At 47.7% G+C, this 14,416-nt stretch overlaps 1 protein-coding gene across 12 annotated transcripts in view; it reads right to left on the bottom strand.

The window, feature by feature from the left end:
- Positions 1 to 2,151: 2,151 nt before the first annotated feature.
- The window catches only part of SHISAL1 (shisa like 1), a 304,717-nt gene continuing 292,452 nt past the window's right edge, over positions 2,152 to 14,416 (bottom strand). For 11 of the 12 annotated variants that reach the window (XM_075443083.1, XM_075443075.1, XM_075443134.1 and 8 more), the window contains 2 exons: positions 11,589 to 11,718; positions 2,152 to 6,111 (listed from right to left, as the gene is read on the bottom strand). In XM_075443083.1, the coding sequence (XP_075299198.1) occupies positions 11,628 to 11,718 (91 nt within the window). In that variant the 3' untranslated portion in view covers positions 2,152 to 6,111; positions 11,589 to 11,627. The remainder of the gene's footprint in view (positions 6,112 to 11,588; positions 11,719 to 14,416) is intronic. The other variant, XM_075443157.1, reaches the window with a different exon arrangement.

The following is a 14,416-nucleotide window of genomic DNA, read 5'->3' as shown; positions in this document are numbered from 1 at the left end:
GTTCAAAGAAGAGAGTTAAAATTCTGACTGGGAAATTCAGGGCATTATACGCTTACACACGAGTGCCCACACATACCTAATGTGTTAGTGTGTTCCCCCCCCGCTGGTCTCCATTTTCCACAGGAATTATTAGATTAGCTGTTGATCATAACTTGGGTGAGAGGGATAGGGTTTCGTGTTCTTGGAAGTAAATATCAAAATGCAGATACCTTTTCTGGCCTTGTCCTCCTGTACGTGCGAACGACAAGCAGAGATCAGCACGCGCCGCTCTCCAGTAAGAGCAAACTTCTCCTGCCAAGGAACCGGCCGTGCTGCTCCGGTTTGTTTGTGGTTTGGTGATAATGGCTTGGTAATGGCACTCTGTAAGTCACTATCAGCATTTTAACATCTTCTGTGGAAATTTCAGAGACATTTAATTTTCTCACTCAGTATATAAAAGCTGTTCCTGCTGAGCATAATGTGTTGAATATAATTCTTACTTAATTACTAGAAGCGCACTGTAAAAATTGTTGAAACTTGGTAAGGGAGTCGTAACACACCCAGTGCGTCAGTTTGCCATTTCTCTTCCCATTTGTCTTGTAAATTTAGCTGTTTTCGTAATTGCAAGTGCAGCCTGAGAAGGGGAGTGTGTTGTGATTGTATTTTTATGTGTGTGTGTGTTTTTAAAACCGCCTTTTGTCCTCGGTTTCTTTCTGCAGCACGTCTCCGTAAGTCGTAGCATAGCGGGATGTAATTGTAATCTCTTACAGCTGAAAAACCCCCAAGAATTACTGAAGTCTTGCTCCAGTGAAAATGACCCTTTTCCATTTTTGAGCTGATGTGCCTAGTTATAGAAGCTGCAGGAATGAACGATGTCACATGAGATAGCTAAGCTTACAATGGATTTCTCTTTGTTTTTTTTTTTTTAAATTTGGCTTGAGAATTTCTGGTTTTTTGACTGTTCAGGTGTATTCCTGAGGCACAGTTTCTAGTCTGGGGTTAGTGATCTGATACTGAAAGCGTAATTTCTGACGTGAAAAGGTACGTCCTGTGTTTGTAAATGCCAGCATTTCACTCGGACATCAAAGATTTGGCCAAAGAGGCCACCAAGTGCCGCACAGGACATCAGCCAGGGCAAACTTCTGCTGGGGAGCTGCAGGACAGGGCAGCACCAGCTGTTCCTGCCCGGAGACACAACCTGCGCCGGGAGGCCAGCAGGCCCCCGGACTCTGCCTCCTGCCCGTCACCGTGCTGGGACCTAGGCTCCCCGTGTCCATTACTGGAATTTTCTTCAGGAGTGGGTGGATGGAGGAGAAGCCTGAGGTATCAGCAAAGCTACCAACAGCAAACAGCAGCTGGGTTTTGGTTAGGGGTTCTTTCTAGGGGGTGGTGGGCGGCGGTGTGTGTTCAGTCCAGTTGCTAAGAATGTTCCCTTTTGCCAGCCCCAAAGCCACAATTTCAGCTCAGCACTCTTAGTATTTTTGGAATACTGGCAATGGTGCCTCCTAAATGACAGGTGACAAAGGGACCTGAGCGAGCACACTGCGTTTAGAAAGTGTAAACCTTTCTGGAAGAAGTGTCCCAGTCCTTCAGCCTAGCAGGGAAAAATAACAGCTCTCTGGCCTGTGGGAAGCGTTGGCCCTGCCCTCCTGCACGGAGCGCGCTGAGCTGCACCCACCCTGCCTCAGGCGGACCTGCCACAGCGGCCGTGGGCAGCAGAGGATTTCTGCGGGGAAGGCAAAATGTTGCTGTCCTGCTGCTCAGCCGCACGTTTGGCCTTCTCAGCTAGCCAGGAGCAGTGGCAGGATCACGTTCATGTCTCAGCAGACCTGTTCTGTATCCCACGCTTCCCTCCGCAGTGTCTGGTATTGGCAACTGCTGGAAACGCAGTGCAGACTAAACGGGCCAGGTGTCTGTCTATGCAATGGCCTTACCCTTTCTTCAAGGTGTGGTTTGGCTTTTGGTGGGTATATTTTTTTTTTGTTCTTCCTCCAAATCCAAGCATCATTCTTTGCACTGAATACACTCTCTTCACTTCCCCTTGTATAAACGACTGGTATGAACCGTGGAGTATTGGTACTGGGAATTTCCCTGCAGAGGGAAAGAAGATAGGAAGCGCAAAGCTTCTGGAAAAAGCGGGAACTCAAATCTCTACAGCCATTCCAGACAGTCTTTGAAACATTAAAGCAAGTTTTATTACCGAGATTAGTTTACGTTACACTCATTTATTAAAACCTAAGGACATCTTTATAAAAACTACTGTATATAAAGACAAGAGCAGTGCAGTAGCAGTGTAAAACACATTTTTGGTTTACTTGGCCATCACTTCAGAAAGACAACATGATTCATAATATGAAGTTAGAGAATGCTGCAAAAAATAGGACAGGATTAGATCAAAAACTAGATTAGCAAATCACCGGACACTGGCACGTATTGATTTCAAACATCGAGTGTTATGTAAACAGTATTATTGTCAATGTATTAATAAAGAGTGAGAAATCACTGCAACCCTAGAATTTCTAGTTAATTAGCCTAAAATTCGACAGCAGACTATTAAAATAGACTATTGTACTGTATATATTATCTTCTTAGTGATTTACTATTTATGTAAAAGGAGGACTAGAAGAAATGCCTGTCTTATGCAAGAGAATTTTGGAGATCGAGAAAAGATGTTTCTTCCCGGCGAGCGGCTGAGGTTTTGTTTTTGTTGCTTTGCTTTTCATCCGCCATCACTGGTGGCCAAATAGAACTGACTTCAAAAATCCCTTTGACGTGTTACTTCACTGCTTCAAGTGGACAGTCCTCATACAGGGATTACAGGCATAGTCAAACTATTAAAAACAGTTCTCTAAAACAGCTGCTACAATATGCTGCAGTAGACAGAAAGAGGCCGGATTGTTTTCACTCTGGTTTTTTGTAAGATCAATAACCAGGCACGAAAGATGGTTAATTACAACGTTAAGTCCTGCGCAAGCTTTATAACCTATCTTTTTACGTCCTATGTTACACACAGCAGTTATTACAGAGTTGGACACTCAGTTCTCAGTAAAACTGGAGTTGGACAAGGAAGGAAGGAGGCTTCTGGAGCACGAAGGTCACTCATAGCCACTGGGACCGACAGCTGCCATTGTTAAATGGGGTGCACGAGGGAATTACACACTTCTGTAAATGGTGCTTTTATATCCTTTATTTTTCCAGCTATATCAGGACAGTCACAGAGGAAAACAGATTTATTTTAGTCCAGGTCTTTTCTTTTAGAGAGATATTGTGTCTGAACCAGGCTCTTTCTGCAGAAAGAAGTGAAAAATTCATTGCAGTTTATCTGGTTCACCATAATTTTGATCAGGTCAAAGCAGAGGGACATCAGAGCACTGCTACACACCTGAGATCTTCAGGTGACTGTTTGGCTAGCCAGTGCTCTTCTACAATGTCCCAAATGCTGAGGGAGAAGGGCTGACGGGGATGGTTGTAGGGAAGCACGTGTGCTGCTCTATTTCCCCTTAGCTGAAGGCCCAGCGAGCATCAGTCTTATTCAGGATCTCATGTTCTGCTCAGCTAGAGAGGCCATCAGATCATTATAACACCACAATCGATGAACAATTGTTCACCAGCTACGACATGGATTTATACATAAATTAATTGGTAGGCAAAATCAGAATTTCAGCCAGAGAGTATCTACCTTATAGTAACTGGCTCTGTATAGAGGATAAAAGAAAACAAACAAACAAACAGAAAGCACATCCATTACAAGGTATACACGTACTAGAAGTAAAGCATAAAACTGCTCATTAATAACGCACAGTTCCCAAAGGGAAAAAACCCCTTACAAAATACAGTAAGTCACACAAACCAGTATCTAATACAAATTCCTTCATGAACATAAGCTTTTTACAAAGCTCTCTGTGGTGGCCATCACCTCACAATGAAAGTAGGTGCTGCTATAAGGTAAAAGGAGCAAACAATTACTGCAAAGCCCCAAGGAAAGACTGCTTACGGTAGATACATACTCTGTTGGGTCTCTGCAGGGGTTACGGAGCTTGGAGCCCATGTGGGAATGTGGAGAAGACGGATGCTGGCAGAGGCATGGACGGCATTGCTTCCAGGTACGTGGTTTCCTTAGCTTTTCCTGCAAGTTGGCACTAATGGCATCACCTTACGTCTCCCTGGGTTAGCTCTCCTACCGCCAGCAGCACTGACCTCTCCCTGCCGAAGCTCTCGGCACCTGGGGGAAAGCAGTCTGGGCTGTCTGCCAGCATCCGCCAGCTACTCACAGCCTGCCTTTGCTGGAGGTCCTCTTCGTTCCCACCTGCAGTGCCTCGAATGGCTCTGCAATGGTCTGATGAGAGGCTTTTTTTAGAAAGCTGGATTCTCTTAGGTTTAGTGTGACTCCAAGTCTAAAAAACACTCTGTTCTGTTTGAAGTGCTGCGTTCCTCCCAATGCAAAAGGCCCCAGTCGCAGCTCTGTTCCAGCTCCACGAGCCGAGCTGCACGCAGAGGGGTGGACACAGGAGCTGCTGCGAGGAGTGGGAACAGCCCGGGCCTGCGGCTTCCCGAGGACAGGATGGAGTCTGATGCCCAACGCAGGGCAGCACGCCCGCCGGCCGCATGTCAGCTCTTTCTGAGCTGCCTGCCCTTAGTCGGGGTTTTTACTGGTTGGTTTGCGAAGAAAAGGGGCGTGAGCGTATTGGCATCCTGCTCAGACGGGGCCTTCTTTGAAGGCTGGGCACTCCTGTGTCTCCAGCCTTGCTGGCTCCCCCAGCACTCTGTTCCTGCGTGGCGTTAGCCATCCTGCACGCCGGTAGCTGTGAATTAGCTCAGATCACTCAGCAGTCTACCCCTACCCCTTTTGTTTGCAACAGAAGCCTAAAGTGCACTCACATCAAAGAGGTACAAACAGAAAACCTGACTGCTCATGGACAAGGTGTTCCTCGTGTTGACTATACAGTAAAATAGATGGTTATTTTAAAGGTATTCAGATTGCACGACAAAATATTAGGCATGAAGGATTAATTTGGCTTTAGCACGGCTTTGCATTATGATTTCTAGATTAACTCCTCTGTTGTCATTGCCAGGTTTTCCATGTATGTATCTGAAATGATTTAATTTCACAGGATTTGCTTGTGTAATTGATACTGTATGATTTTAAAATCAACCTGTCCTGTGGAAAGCTAACTCAAGCTATTGCAACCTAGTGACCAAGTCCTCAACATCCTTCTGTGGTAGCATCACTGCCCTTCTGGCTCACAAATTAATTCTTAGATTGTGAGGGGTGAACTCTGAAGCCAGTCAGTGGCTGAGGGAACTGGATTATTGCCTTGTTAAGCAAAGGGACAATGGTATTATTGCTTTTTAAATACATAGTTTCTTGATTTTCTTCTGTTGCTCTTTCAGCTTCGAGGAGTAGGGGGGTGGAATGGGGTGTCTGTGTTGCTTCTGAACAAAGCTCCGCTCTTCAGCAGGGTGTGTGAAGCTGAAGCCAAGATCTGCTCCGATGTTTGATGTCTTAGCAGAATCATTGCCAATGATCTTAGAATGTGTATTAAGGTTGAAACGGTTGCTACCTGGCAGTCTGATATGGTGAAAGGGCCCCATTTACCTCGTAACGCACATGACAACATGGGTAACAGTGATGGGGGTTGCCAGCATCTACCCTATTGTGACAAAATATTCACCAGAGAACTTTGGAAAAACTCACATTCAGTGTTCTGACACTTAGATTAGGCTCAAATGGCAATAGATGGATGGGGAGGCAAAGAAAAGTTATCTACCAAACGTTTGTCTTATGATCTTTTTCCACCTTTGTGTGGATTTGCCAGAGCAACTTAATTTTCTTCCTACCGACCATTTCCTCAAATATGATGCTTCCTTTCAGAGATAATATTGTCAGTCTAGAACTAAAATATTGCTTACGGACTACCTTCTTCTGCAAATTCTTTCTATATTGTTTGCCTATAGAAGTTGTCTGAATGGCGTTTCTCTTCTGGTGACTTGGTCAGTCTCCCTCTTGTAGTCTTTCTCTGTTCTGCTTATCCATCATTTTTTCAGCTCTTGTCATTCAGTTGTTTTTCTTGAAAGCTGCTCCTTCAAGTCTGATCTTACCTCTCCCATCTTGAGGCACATCAATATAATTTTCTGGAAGACAAAAACCACAAATGTTCCCATAACGTTTCATGAGCACACAACACCAAAGTACCTCCTGTAAAGAAAAACTTGTCGTTTCCTCAGCTGTGGATTTAATCTGGGGAGGCAGGAAAGAGGAAGGAGGAGCGTGAGAAGGGGTGTTAGGAGGCCTCTACCTTCCCCCATTAGCTCTACTTGGCCCAGAGTGAGCTTGTGTAACGTGGGTGGTTGCATTCTCCTTCTCTTTCTTTCTATACAGTGGAAGGCTGACCTTGTTTCCCCCTGTTTGTATGACACGGGTCCTGGTTCTGCAAAGTACTCATCACGCAGTAGGTGTGCAAGTTGCTTGTGCTGACGTGTAACCTGGGGGAGCACGGAGTGCTGCCTAGCTCCTCGGTCTGGGTGCTCACCCGAGGTGCTGGTGATGTGCCAGGCCCTCCACTGGGCCAGCAGCATCGAAAGGGAACCTTGGGAGCGTAGCAGGGAGACACACGGGACACCTTCCTGCAGGTCACGGAGCCTTGGCTGCTGGAGACAGCAAGGCTGGGTGCTGCAGGATGAAACGTGGATTTCACCCCAGATCCCTCTTGCTGCGTGTACACCAGTGTACCCATCGCACACTGTTGCGTCGTCTGCTGTCTGTGAGATGAAAAGATCAAATGCTTGCCTGGAAAGGTGAACGAGGAAATGCAAAAGAACTGCCCAACTCCTCATTTCTACTGCTTGCAGTCTACCCAACATCCAAAGTGTAGAGGACTTCCTTCTGCAAGCATACATTTATTCTGAAGTGAATCTTATTTCCCTGCACGATCTCACCGGAGCTGTTTACGTGAGTAGAGCGTGCCTGTGAGCACACAGCAAATGGCTTTATCAGATGGCACGGCGTCTTCCTGCTGCACTCACTGCCAAGGTAAGCATCAGACCAGCACGGGCTGCTCACTTTAACCCCTGTTCCTTTCATATGGTGAGAAAACACACCTCTGTTTCCACATATGTAAATGAGTAAATATTATATTCATGAGTTTTCCTCACTGAAGTGTTGTATTGGTAATTTTTTTGCTTGCAGTGCCTCCTGACCATAACAACTGCTTTAAATCTTCATGTTGTGCAGAGTGTGAGTGTGAAACTGGCTGTGAGCCACCTGTACATGAACTATGGGCTTCAAAACCCAGCTTGGTAAAGTTTGGAGTAGACCAAGATTACTAATCATAATAAATTAAAGCAATGCATCTGTTTGCTCAAGCAGGCACAATCTGGTATCCTAGTAGCAACAATACTTAATTAACTTCTTCCACCAGCCAGAGTTTTTGCATATTGGGTATTCCCAAGTCTATGTGCTAGATTATACATATTGCATTCCATTAATGTATAAAATATAAAGAAACATCTGTTTCAGAGAGCAGAGTATCTGTGGGAATCAGCATGCTGGAGGTTATCGAGTGTTTACCCATCACGTCTGTTCAGTCCATGAGGCCTGAGCCTCAGCTTTCGCGCCGGCAGCCTCCCCGGCGCTGCGGCCGTGAAGCTGCCTGGACGCGCGAGGTCGGGCCGGCAGCCACCTCAGCTGCGTCACCTTCACTCAGGTTTAGGCATTTCTCACAGCAGAAATCGGTAATTCTCTCAGAACTAACCCTGAGGAGTTGAGCCTTCACCGCAAACTCAATCAAATCAAACCAATGTCAAGGTTTGACAGTTAATTGCTTTCTAATAGTTGAGTAGCTTAGACAGCCCATAGAAATAGAAAGAAAAATACTCTGTGTTGTTTTGTTCTGTCAGTGTCCTTTTTTGAGGTTGGTAGAAATGGATATTAACAAAAGATGCAAACCTGCCTCTTGTGAAGTCTGCAGGCAGCTGAAATTTGAAACAAGTGTTTGTACCGAGAAGAGAGTCTCCTGAGACTTAGTTCTAACTCATTTAAAACACACCTGAGGAGAAAGAAACTGAAGAGTATGAGCACGTATCACGGCTTGGAGTCACCAAGTCCTTCACAGCACCTTCAGCTGTTTCTTTTCACTCTTGCAGAGCGCTGTGTGTGCTTTAGCTCAGATTAAAAGCTTTACTAATCTACAATCTGCATAATTTAAATCACTAGATAGGTTGACAGGATGCCGTTCCTTTTGCTTATTTATTTATTTTTAAAGAAATGTTTAGAGATATAGCAGGTCGAGTAGGCATTTGTGTGCTCCAGGCCAGACTGCAATTTTGAATGTGTCAGACCCATTGGCCAGTTGCTCTTTTCCTGTACCCAAGAGTCCCAGAGTTGCTGCTGGCCAGATCCTTCTTCCAAGGTTAATGTCAGCAGTGTCACCAAGGTGGTGTAAAATGAGAGTTCCAGGATCCAAAGACCACAGGAAAGTTTATAAATATCTGTATACAGTGCAGAAGATAAAATATCACTCGTGGGAGTAGCTTCAATTCTCTGCCCATTCCCCTAAGGTGTGCATAAAGCTATGGGAGAACGAGGGGACGGATGTGGACGGCAGAGCCAGCAACGCAATGACAACACTCACCCATCTGAAGCACTGTGTCCAGTGCTGGGCTCCCCAGTTCAAGAAAGAGGAGGAGCTACTGGAGAGAGTCCAGCAGGGGTGTACGAGGGTGAGGAGGGGACTGGAGCATCTCTGCTATGAGGAGAGGCTGAGGGAGCTGGGCTTGTTCAGCCTGGAGAAGAGAAGGCTGAGAGGGGACCTTAGAAATGCCTCTAAATATCTGCAGGGTGGGGGTCAGGAGGATGGGGCCAAGCTCTTTTCAGTGGTGCCCAGCGACAGGACAAGGGGCAACGGGCACAAACTGAAGCAGAGGAAGCTCCACCTGAACCCGAGGAAGAACTTCTTCCCTCTGAGGGTGACGGAGCCCTGGCCCAGGCTGCCCAGGGAGGCTGTGGAGTCTCCTTCTCTGGAGATATTCCAGCCCCCCTGGCCGCGGTGCTGTGCAGCCTGCTCTGGGTGACCCTGCTTGGGCAGGGGGTTGGGCTGGGTGACCCACAGAGGGCCCTGCCAACCCCTACTATTCTGTGATTCTGTGACACTCAGCTCTGGAAGCCTCTTACACAAGCATGAAGCATCCGCCCCGCATGGCCAAGCTCCTGCCTGAGCCCCGTGCCGAATCAGCAGTTTCTGCCTGAGACCGAACCCTGACCGGACAGCCGCCAGGCTAACAGCTCCTCTTCCTCTCGTGAGAAGTGAAGCAGGGTGCGTCATTGACTGATGGACGGCGGGACCGGTGAGGCTGAGAGGTGCTGCTCCAGAGCGTTCTGCCGTGGTGGGATCGCTGACAACACTTGCGTTTTCCTCGGACAGACGATCGCTGATTTCCACGTGCAGTGAGCCAGAGCACGGCATCCCGGCCTCCCAGCCCAGCGTGCCCGGCAACAGAAACCCCGCATTTGTCGCTTCCGGTCCCTGCTCCCAGATGTAAACGCACTGCGAGCTGAAGCGTGTGCTGCGGAGGCGGCTCAGCTCGCCCCTGCTCGCTCGCGCAGGCGCCCGTCCCCGCGCAGCACCGCGGCTCGGCAGCAGCGCCCGCTCAAGCTGTGCCGAGTTCCGCTGCCCGGCAAGGAGGCAGCTGACCGAGAGCTCGCCTCCTCTTCCACAGCAGTGGCTTCGCGCGGCGGCTTCGTGCCGCTGGGAAGAATGACATCCATTGGTAACGAAGGAATGACTCAGAGCCTCTGGAGACAAGGGTTTTTTTCAGACTTTTGTCATTTTCTGGCAAATGAAGTGAACGGTTGCTGCGTTCACCGTTCCAGGGCCTCTTGCTGAGTGAGCCATCAGTCACCGCAGCCCCTCCACACCTCAAGACAACAAAGCCAAGGGTCGCTGCAGATGTCCGGCTCTCGCTCTGGCATGAAGTTCTGTTACCCCGATGTACACAGCCCCGCGCTCCTCTGCGCCTGTCGCGGTTCTGCTGCGACGCCTTCCGAGCTGGTCGTGCTGGGGGTGCAAGGAAAGCTTTCGCACTCTCTGTTCGCAAGCAGAGCTCGGGTACCAGGCTGACAAACCGCCCTCTGCAGCCAGCAGCCCTTGGCAGACACACCGATTGTCAGAGGCACGAGGAATGTCCTCCTGCCCCAGGAATGGAAGGACAAGGGAGGACAAAGCACAATGCACGAGATTTTGAAAAAAGCCTCACAAGACTGAAAGGAAGGGTCTGAGAAATGAATTGCAGGACAAGCACAAAACGAAAAGCCATTCAACTGTCTAAATATATTGCAAACCAGGAAGAAATAGAACATAATCTAATCCCTCTGCCTGTGCAGCCTGCCAAAGAGCAGGGAAATCATTTTCCTAGCTTGACATCTGTATACTCCTCCGGCTATATTATACATAGCATATCACATTATATGCAAAATGTATGCTGAGAGGCCGCTTGGGTTACCAAGTCCAGTTCTTAAAACTTACGAAATGCCAGAACGAACGCTGCCAGTGCAATCTCAGTTTGACCCTTTGTTTGCATGAAAGAAAGTGGAAAGTCTCAAGGCTTTTTAGGTTGGGGGGGGGGTGTCTCATAATCTTTCTTTCTTTGGGAGAACATCAAAATAGCTGAATGATTCAGGTTTTTCCGATGTAGGGGAAACTTCAACAGCAACTAAAATTTGCTTTGGGTTTTTTGAATTGCCTGGGAAGACGTCAACATTAAGCAGTGGCATCGGATGTTACCATCTTGCCACCAAGGAGCAGTGGCTTGGCCCCTGTTTTCATGTCTGGGCAGGGTGATCTTTACTGGGTTTCATCGCCTTTGGTGCAGCTCAGATTCTCCTCGGGTTCAAATGCATCCCGGCACCTGCAGGAGGTCAGACGAGAGGACTGCCTGAGATGGCGGCAAGTCAGTTCCATCACAGCCGTTATGCAGAACGACCACCATCACTGCAGCCATCGCTCACGCTTCTCAAGTAGCAGCTGGCTCGGGGAAGGACAGACATCTGGTAGGTAAGGGTTTAAACAAAACCCAGGCACTGGAAATTTTCAGTCTGAAAAAGAGACTCTGAATTTTCAACTCCAGTGTTATTTCTACCGTAGCTGACAATTCTGCAAAGGCGGAAGGAAATGTCAAAACACGTTTGAAAGTGAATCCCTCAGGAAGGCGTTAGGCCTTCAACAGAGTAAATGTGCACCACATGCCGGATTCGTAAGAGTTACGGAACCCCTCACCTGCAGACCTGAAAAAAGACAACGGAAATACCTGGGATGTGTTAAGAACGAAACCAGAAGCTTCTGCCCTGGTAGGTGTGCTCTTGGCTGTAGGGGGGACACATAAACGGGGCCAACTGAGAGAACCCCTTTGCTAAGGAGTCAGAAATGTCTGGGATGCTTCTCTCCATCAGTGGTTAAGAAACACTGTGGGACTTCTTCACAGCCCCATAAGCCCCAGGGAGGCACAGGACAGACGGCCTGTTAAATCCTGATCATACTCTGCAGGGACATTTTGGGGGGGGGGTTCCTATTTGAGAGCAAGTACCAACTGTATTAAGCTGGTGGCCGGTGACTTACCTGTGAATGGCAACTAGAGAGGCTATTGCGTGCTCTGGATTAAGCGCAGCTGGAGAACTGCGAACCGCGAACCACAGGAGTCGTGGGTCTGGGGTGTAGCATCAGAGCGCTCAGGAGATTACGCAGTTCCCTGTCGGTTCAAGAGAAGACTTTCTCAGCAGAATTTCTCTACCCTGCTGCTCTTTTGGAGGACATAACCTGCCCTTTTGCTATCACAGCCTGTGAGTCGCTACCCTTATGGGAAAGCCACGATCCCGTGAGAGATGCCGTCTGCTCGTATTGTTGCTTTGCAGGTGGGCAGAAACCATTTGGATTATAGGAGTTTCCTTTGGATCGCGCTTACAGCAACGTATTTGCTCATGCTGGAACGTTCTAGCATCAGTACAGTGGCGTACTGAATGAGGAAGAAGTCAGACATGAGGCATGAATGGGACCAGCTCAGAAGTGCAGATGGAACAGGTCCTACCTACCAGTCCCTGGAAACGGGGCTGCACGTCACCTGCCAGACTGTTCTCCTCCCTTCCGCCTGGGAAATGCAGGTGGGGCGTAGGCATGGGCCTGCTGCCATTGCACTTCCAGAGCACGAGCACCTGCCTGCGTTATGAAGCGAATTATCCCATCAAGGCTTAACGTTACAGAAGTGAATGCTGTCAGCTGTCCTGGACATTGGAGCACTGTAGCAATATATTCAAGAATAGCAATGACTGTTTGTAACGCTTGAGAAAGGGTTACTAGAAAAAGTGCGCAAATTATGAAGGTGCAATTTTAAAGAAATTTCCATTTTAATAATTTGTTATGAGAGTTGGTAAATTTGGATTTTAAATTGCTCACTCCATTTCTTAAGAATCTCACCTCTTTTAGCCTGGATTAAACTTGTATAACTCCCATAAGGACTGGGGAATATAAACCAAGCTGCTCTTCACATCACTGCTGAGAGCGGCTCACTGGCTTTGAAGGAGCTCAGAGACTCTGGGAGATCTCGTGTTCCCTTGGGCACGCGCACGGGAGAAGGAGACGCTGGTGGATGGCAGGTACCTGCTGGCTAGGTCCTGGGTTGTGCTGCTGTCCTGCAGAGGAGAGGCTGATGGGTCAGGGGACGTTCAGAGCTACTCTCCATACCAGAGGCACACACAGCAACCTGAAGGATTTACACTGTACTGCTGCTTGTTTCCTAGCTAAATCTGAACCCAGTACTGAGACCTGCTAATCAATGACAGCCAAGCCACCCACCGGTGTGTCATCACACACGCGACGAGGTTGCTCACACCAGCGGAGGGTTTTTGTTTGCCTCTTTACTTTTTGCTTCCATGACTTCTTGTTGCTAATGTAGATGGTTTTCAGAGGAACACTTTGTTGGTAGCACGTTTGGGCTTCCTGCTGGTGGGTCCACTGGTTCAGACTCATGTCTGGGGCAGCGCTCTGAGCTGGTAGCCAGAGAGCTGGGAAACAAACTGCAACCAGTAAGAAATTGCCTCCCAGCTTCCCCCTGCAATGGAGGGGAGGGCCCTGCACCAGTGCTGGCTTTGGCACGGCGTACGGTCTTGTTACTGACGATCTGTCTGCTTTTTTGGCAAGTGACGCTGGGGATCTGCTGGGATCCCAGGACCGCCTCACAGACAGATGCGGGAGGAGACTTGGCACTGGAAGTGAGCCTGGAGGCAAGGACTTGCCTTCCCCACCTCCTCCACCAGAGCTGTGGGTGTTATAAAACAGCAGCTAGCTTACCTTCTGTTATTAACCCGACTGCCTGGCTAGCAGACCAAAGCTAAGCGAGAAAACGGCTTTCCTGTAGTTTCTGGAATATCTGTAATTGTACGAATTAAATATGTCTTTTTTCCCATCAACTGGGTTGGGTGGGAGAGGAATGAAACCACACAGGATATATTTTCTCTATTTTTTACTAAAGGCCATATTTTACAATTCTCACTTACAAAGAGCAGTGATGTGAAACCAGTAGCGTTGCTAACACAAATAAGTATTACTTACTGTAAATAATGGTTTCTGAAGTAATCCTATGCTTCTGAAAGTCAAATATTTTTCAATTAGTAGCAATGTTTTTCATTTGATAGTTCCTGAAATGGTTGATACTCCTGAACACAGTTCTGGAAAGTAAAAACATCCAGCTCTCTTGCAGAATTTCTGAGGGTTTTTTTTTAAAAGCATTCAAAGTTCTGATTTATGAGTGTTGAATAGAGGAACAGACGAAGGCTTGAGGACATAAATTGAAAGATGATCACTGAAAAGCTGCACGTGTCTTCCCTCACTGAAGCACTGCAGTCTGCTTTTTAATGACTTGAAATGTCTTCTTCCTGCTCCTAAGGTTATTTCCGAAAAATCCTCAGAACACCCCTGGGCCTTCCAAAGCACAGCAGAAGTGCGGGCGGCCAACTGCGCGTAGAACTGGACGTGAGCCACACTCCCTGACTCGCCAGGCATCGATGGAACCCTCAGGTCACCATCGGGCTGCCCCAACCAGATGAGTCCCTTCAGGCTGAAACTCCTCTGGCTGGCTGTTTCCAAATTTTCCTGCAGGCTGATGTGCGATGTGTGCCAACTGTTAAATAACTGAGACACCTGAAGGCAAATTAATTTACAAGGTTCACATGCCGCCCCCTCCCCAGGTTTCCTTATGTGTACAGTTGAGAACTGCCTTCAGTTCTTTTCAGGATCTCAGTGAATCGCGATGCCAAACTGAATAGGGGTGTCATGTAACGAACTCAGACTTGAGACTATGCTCATTTGACTCCACTTGAGACTGTGCTCATTTTCACCTATTTTTCAGCTAAGTGGAGTGACCAAATAATAGCTTTGATTGCATTCCTGTCATA

Source organism: Opisthocomus hoazin, chromosome 1 (genome assembly GCF_030867145.1).
Source record: "Opisthocomus hoazin isolate bOpiHoa1 chromosome 1, bOpiHoa1.hap1, whole genome shotgun sequence".
NCBI classification, from domain to species: Eukaryota; Metazoa; Chordata; class Aves; order Opisthocomiformes; family Opisthocomidae; genus Opisthocomus; species Opisthocomus hoazin.
This window is presented reverse-complemented; position numbering and strand designations above follow the sequence as displayed.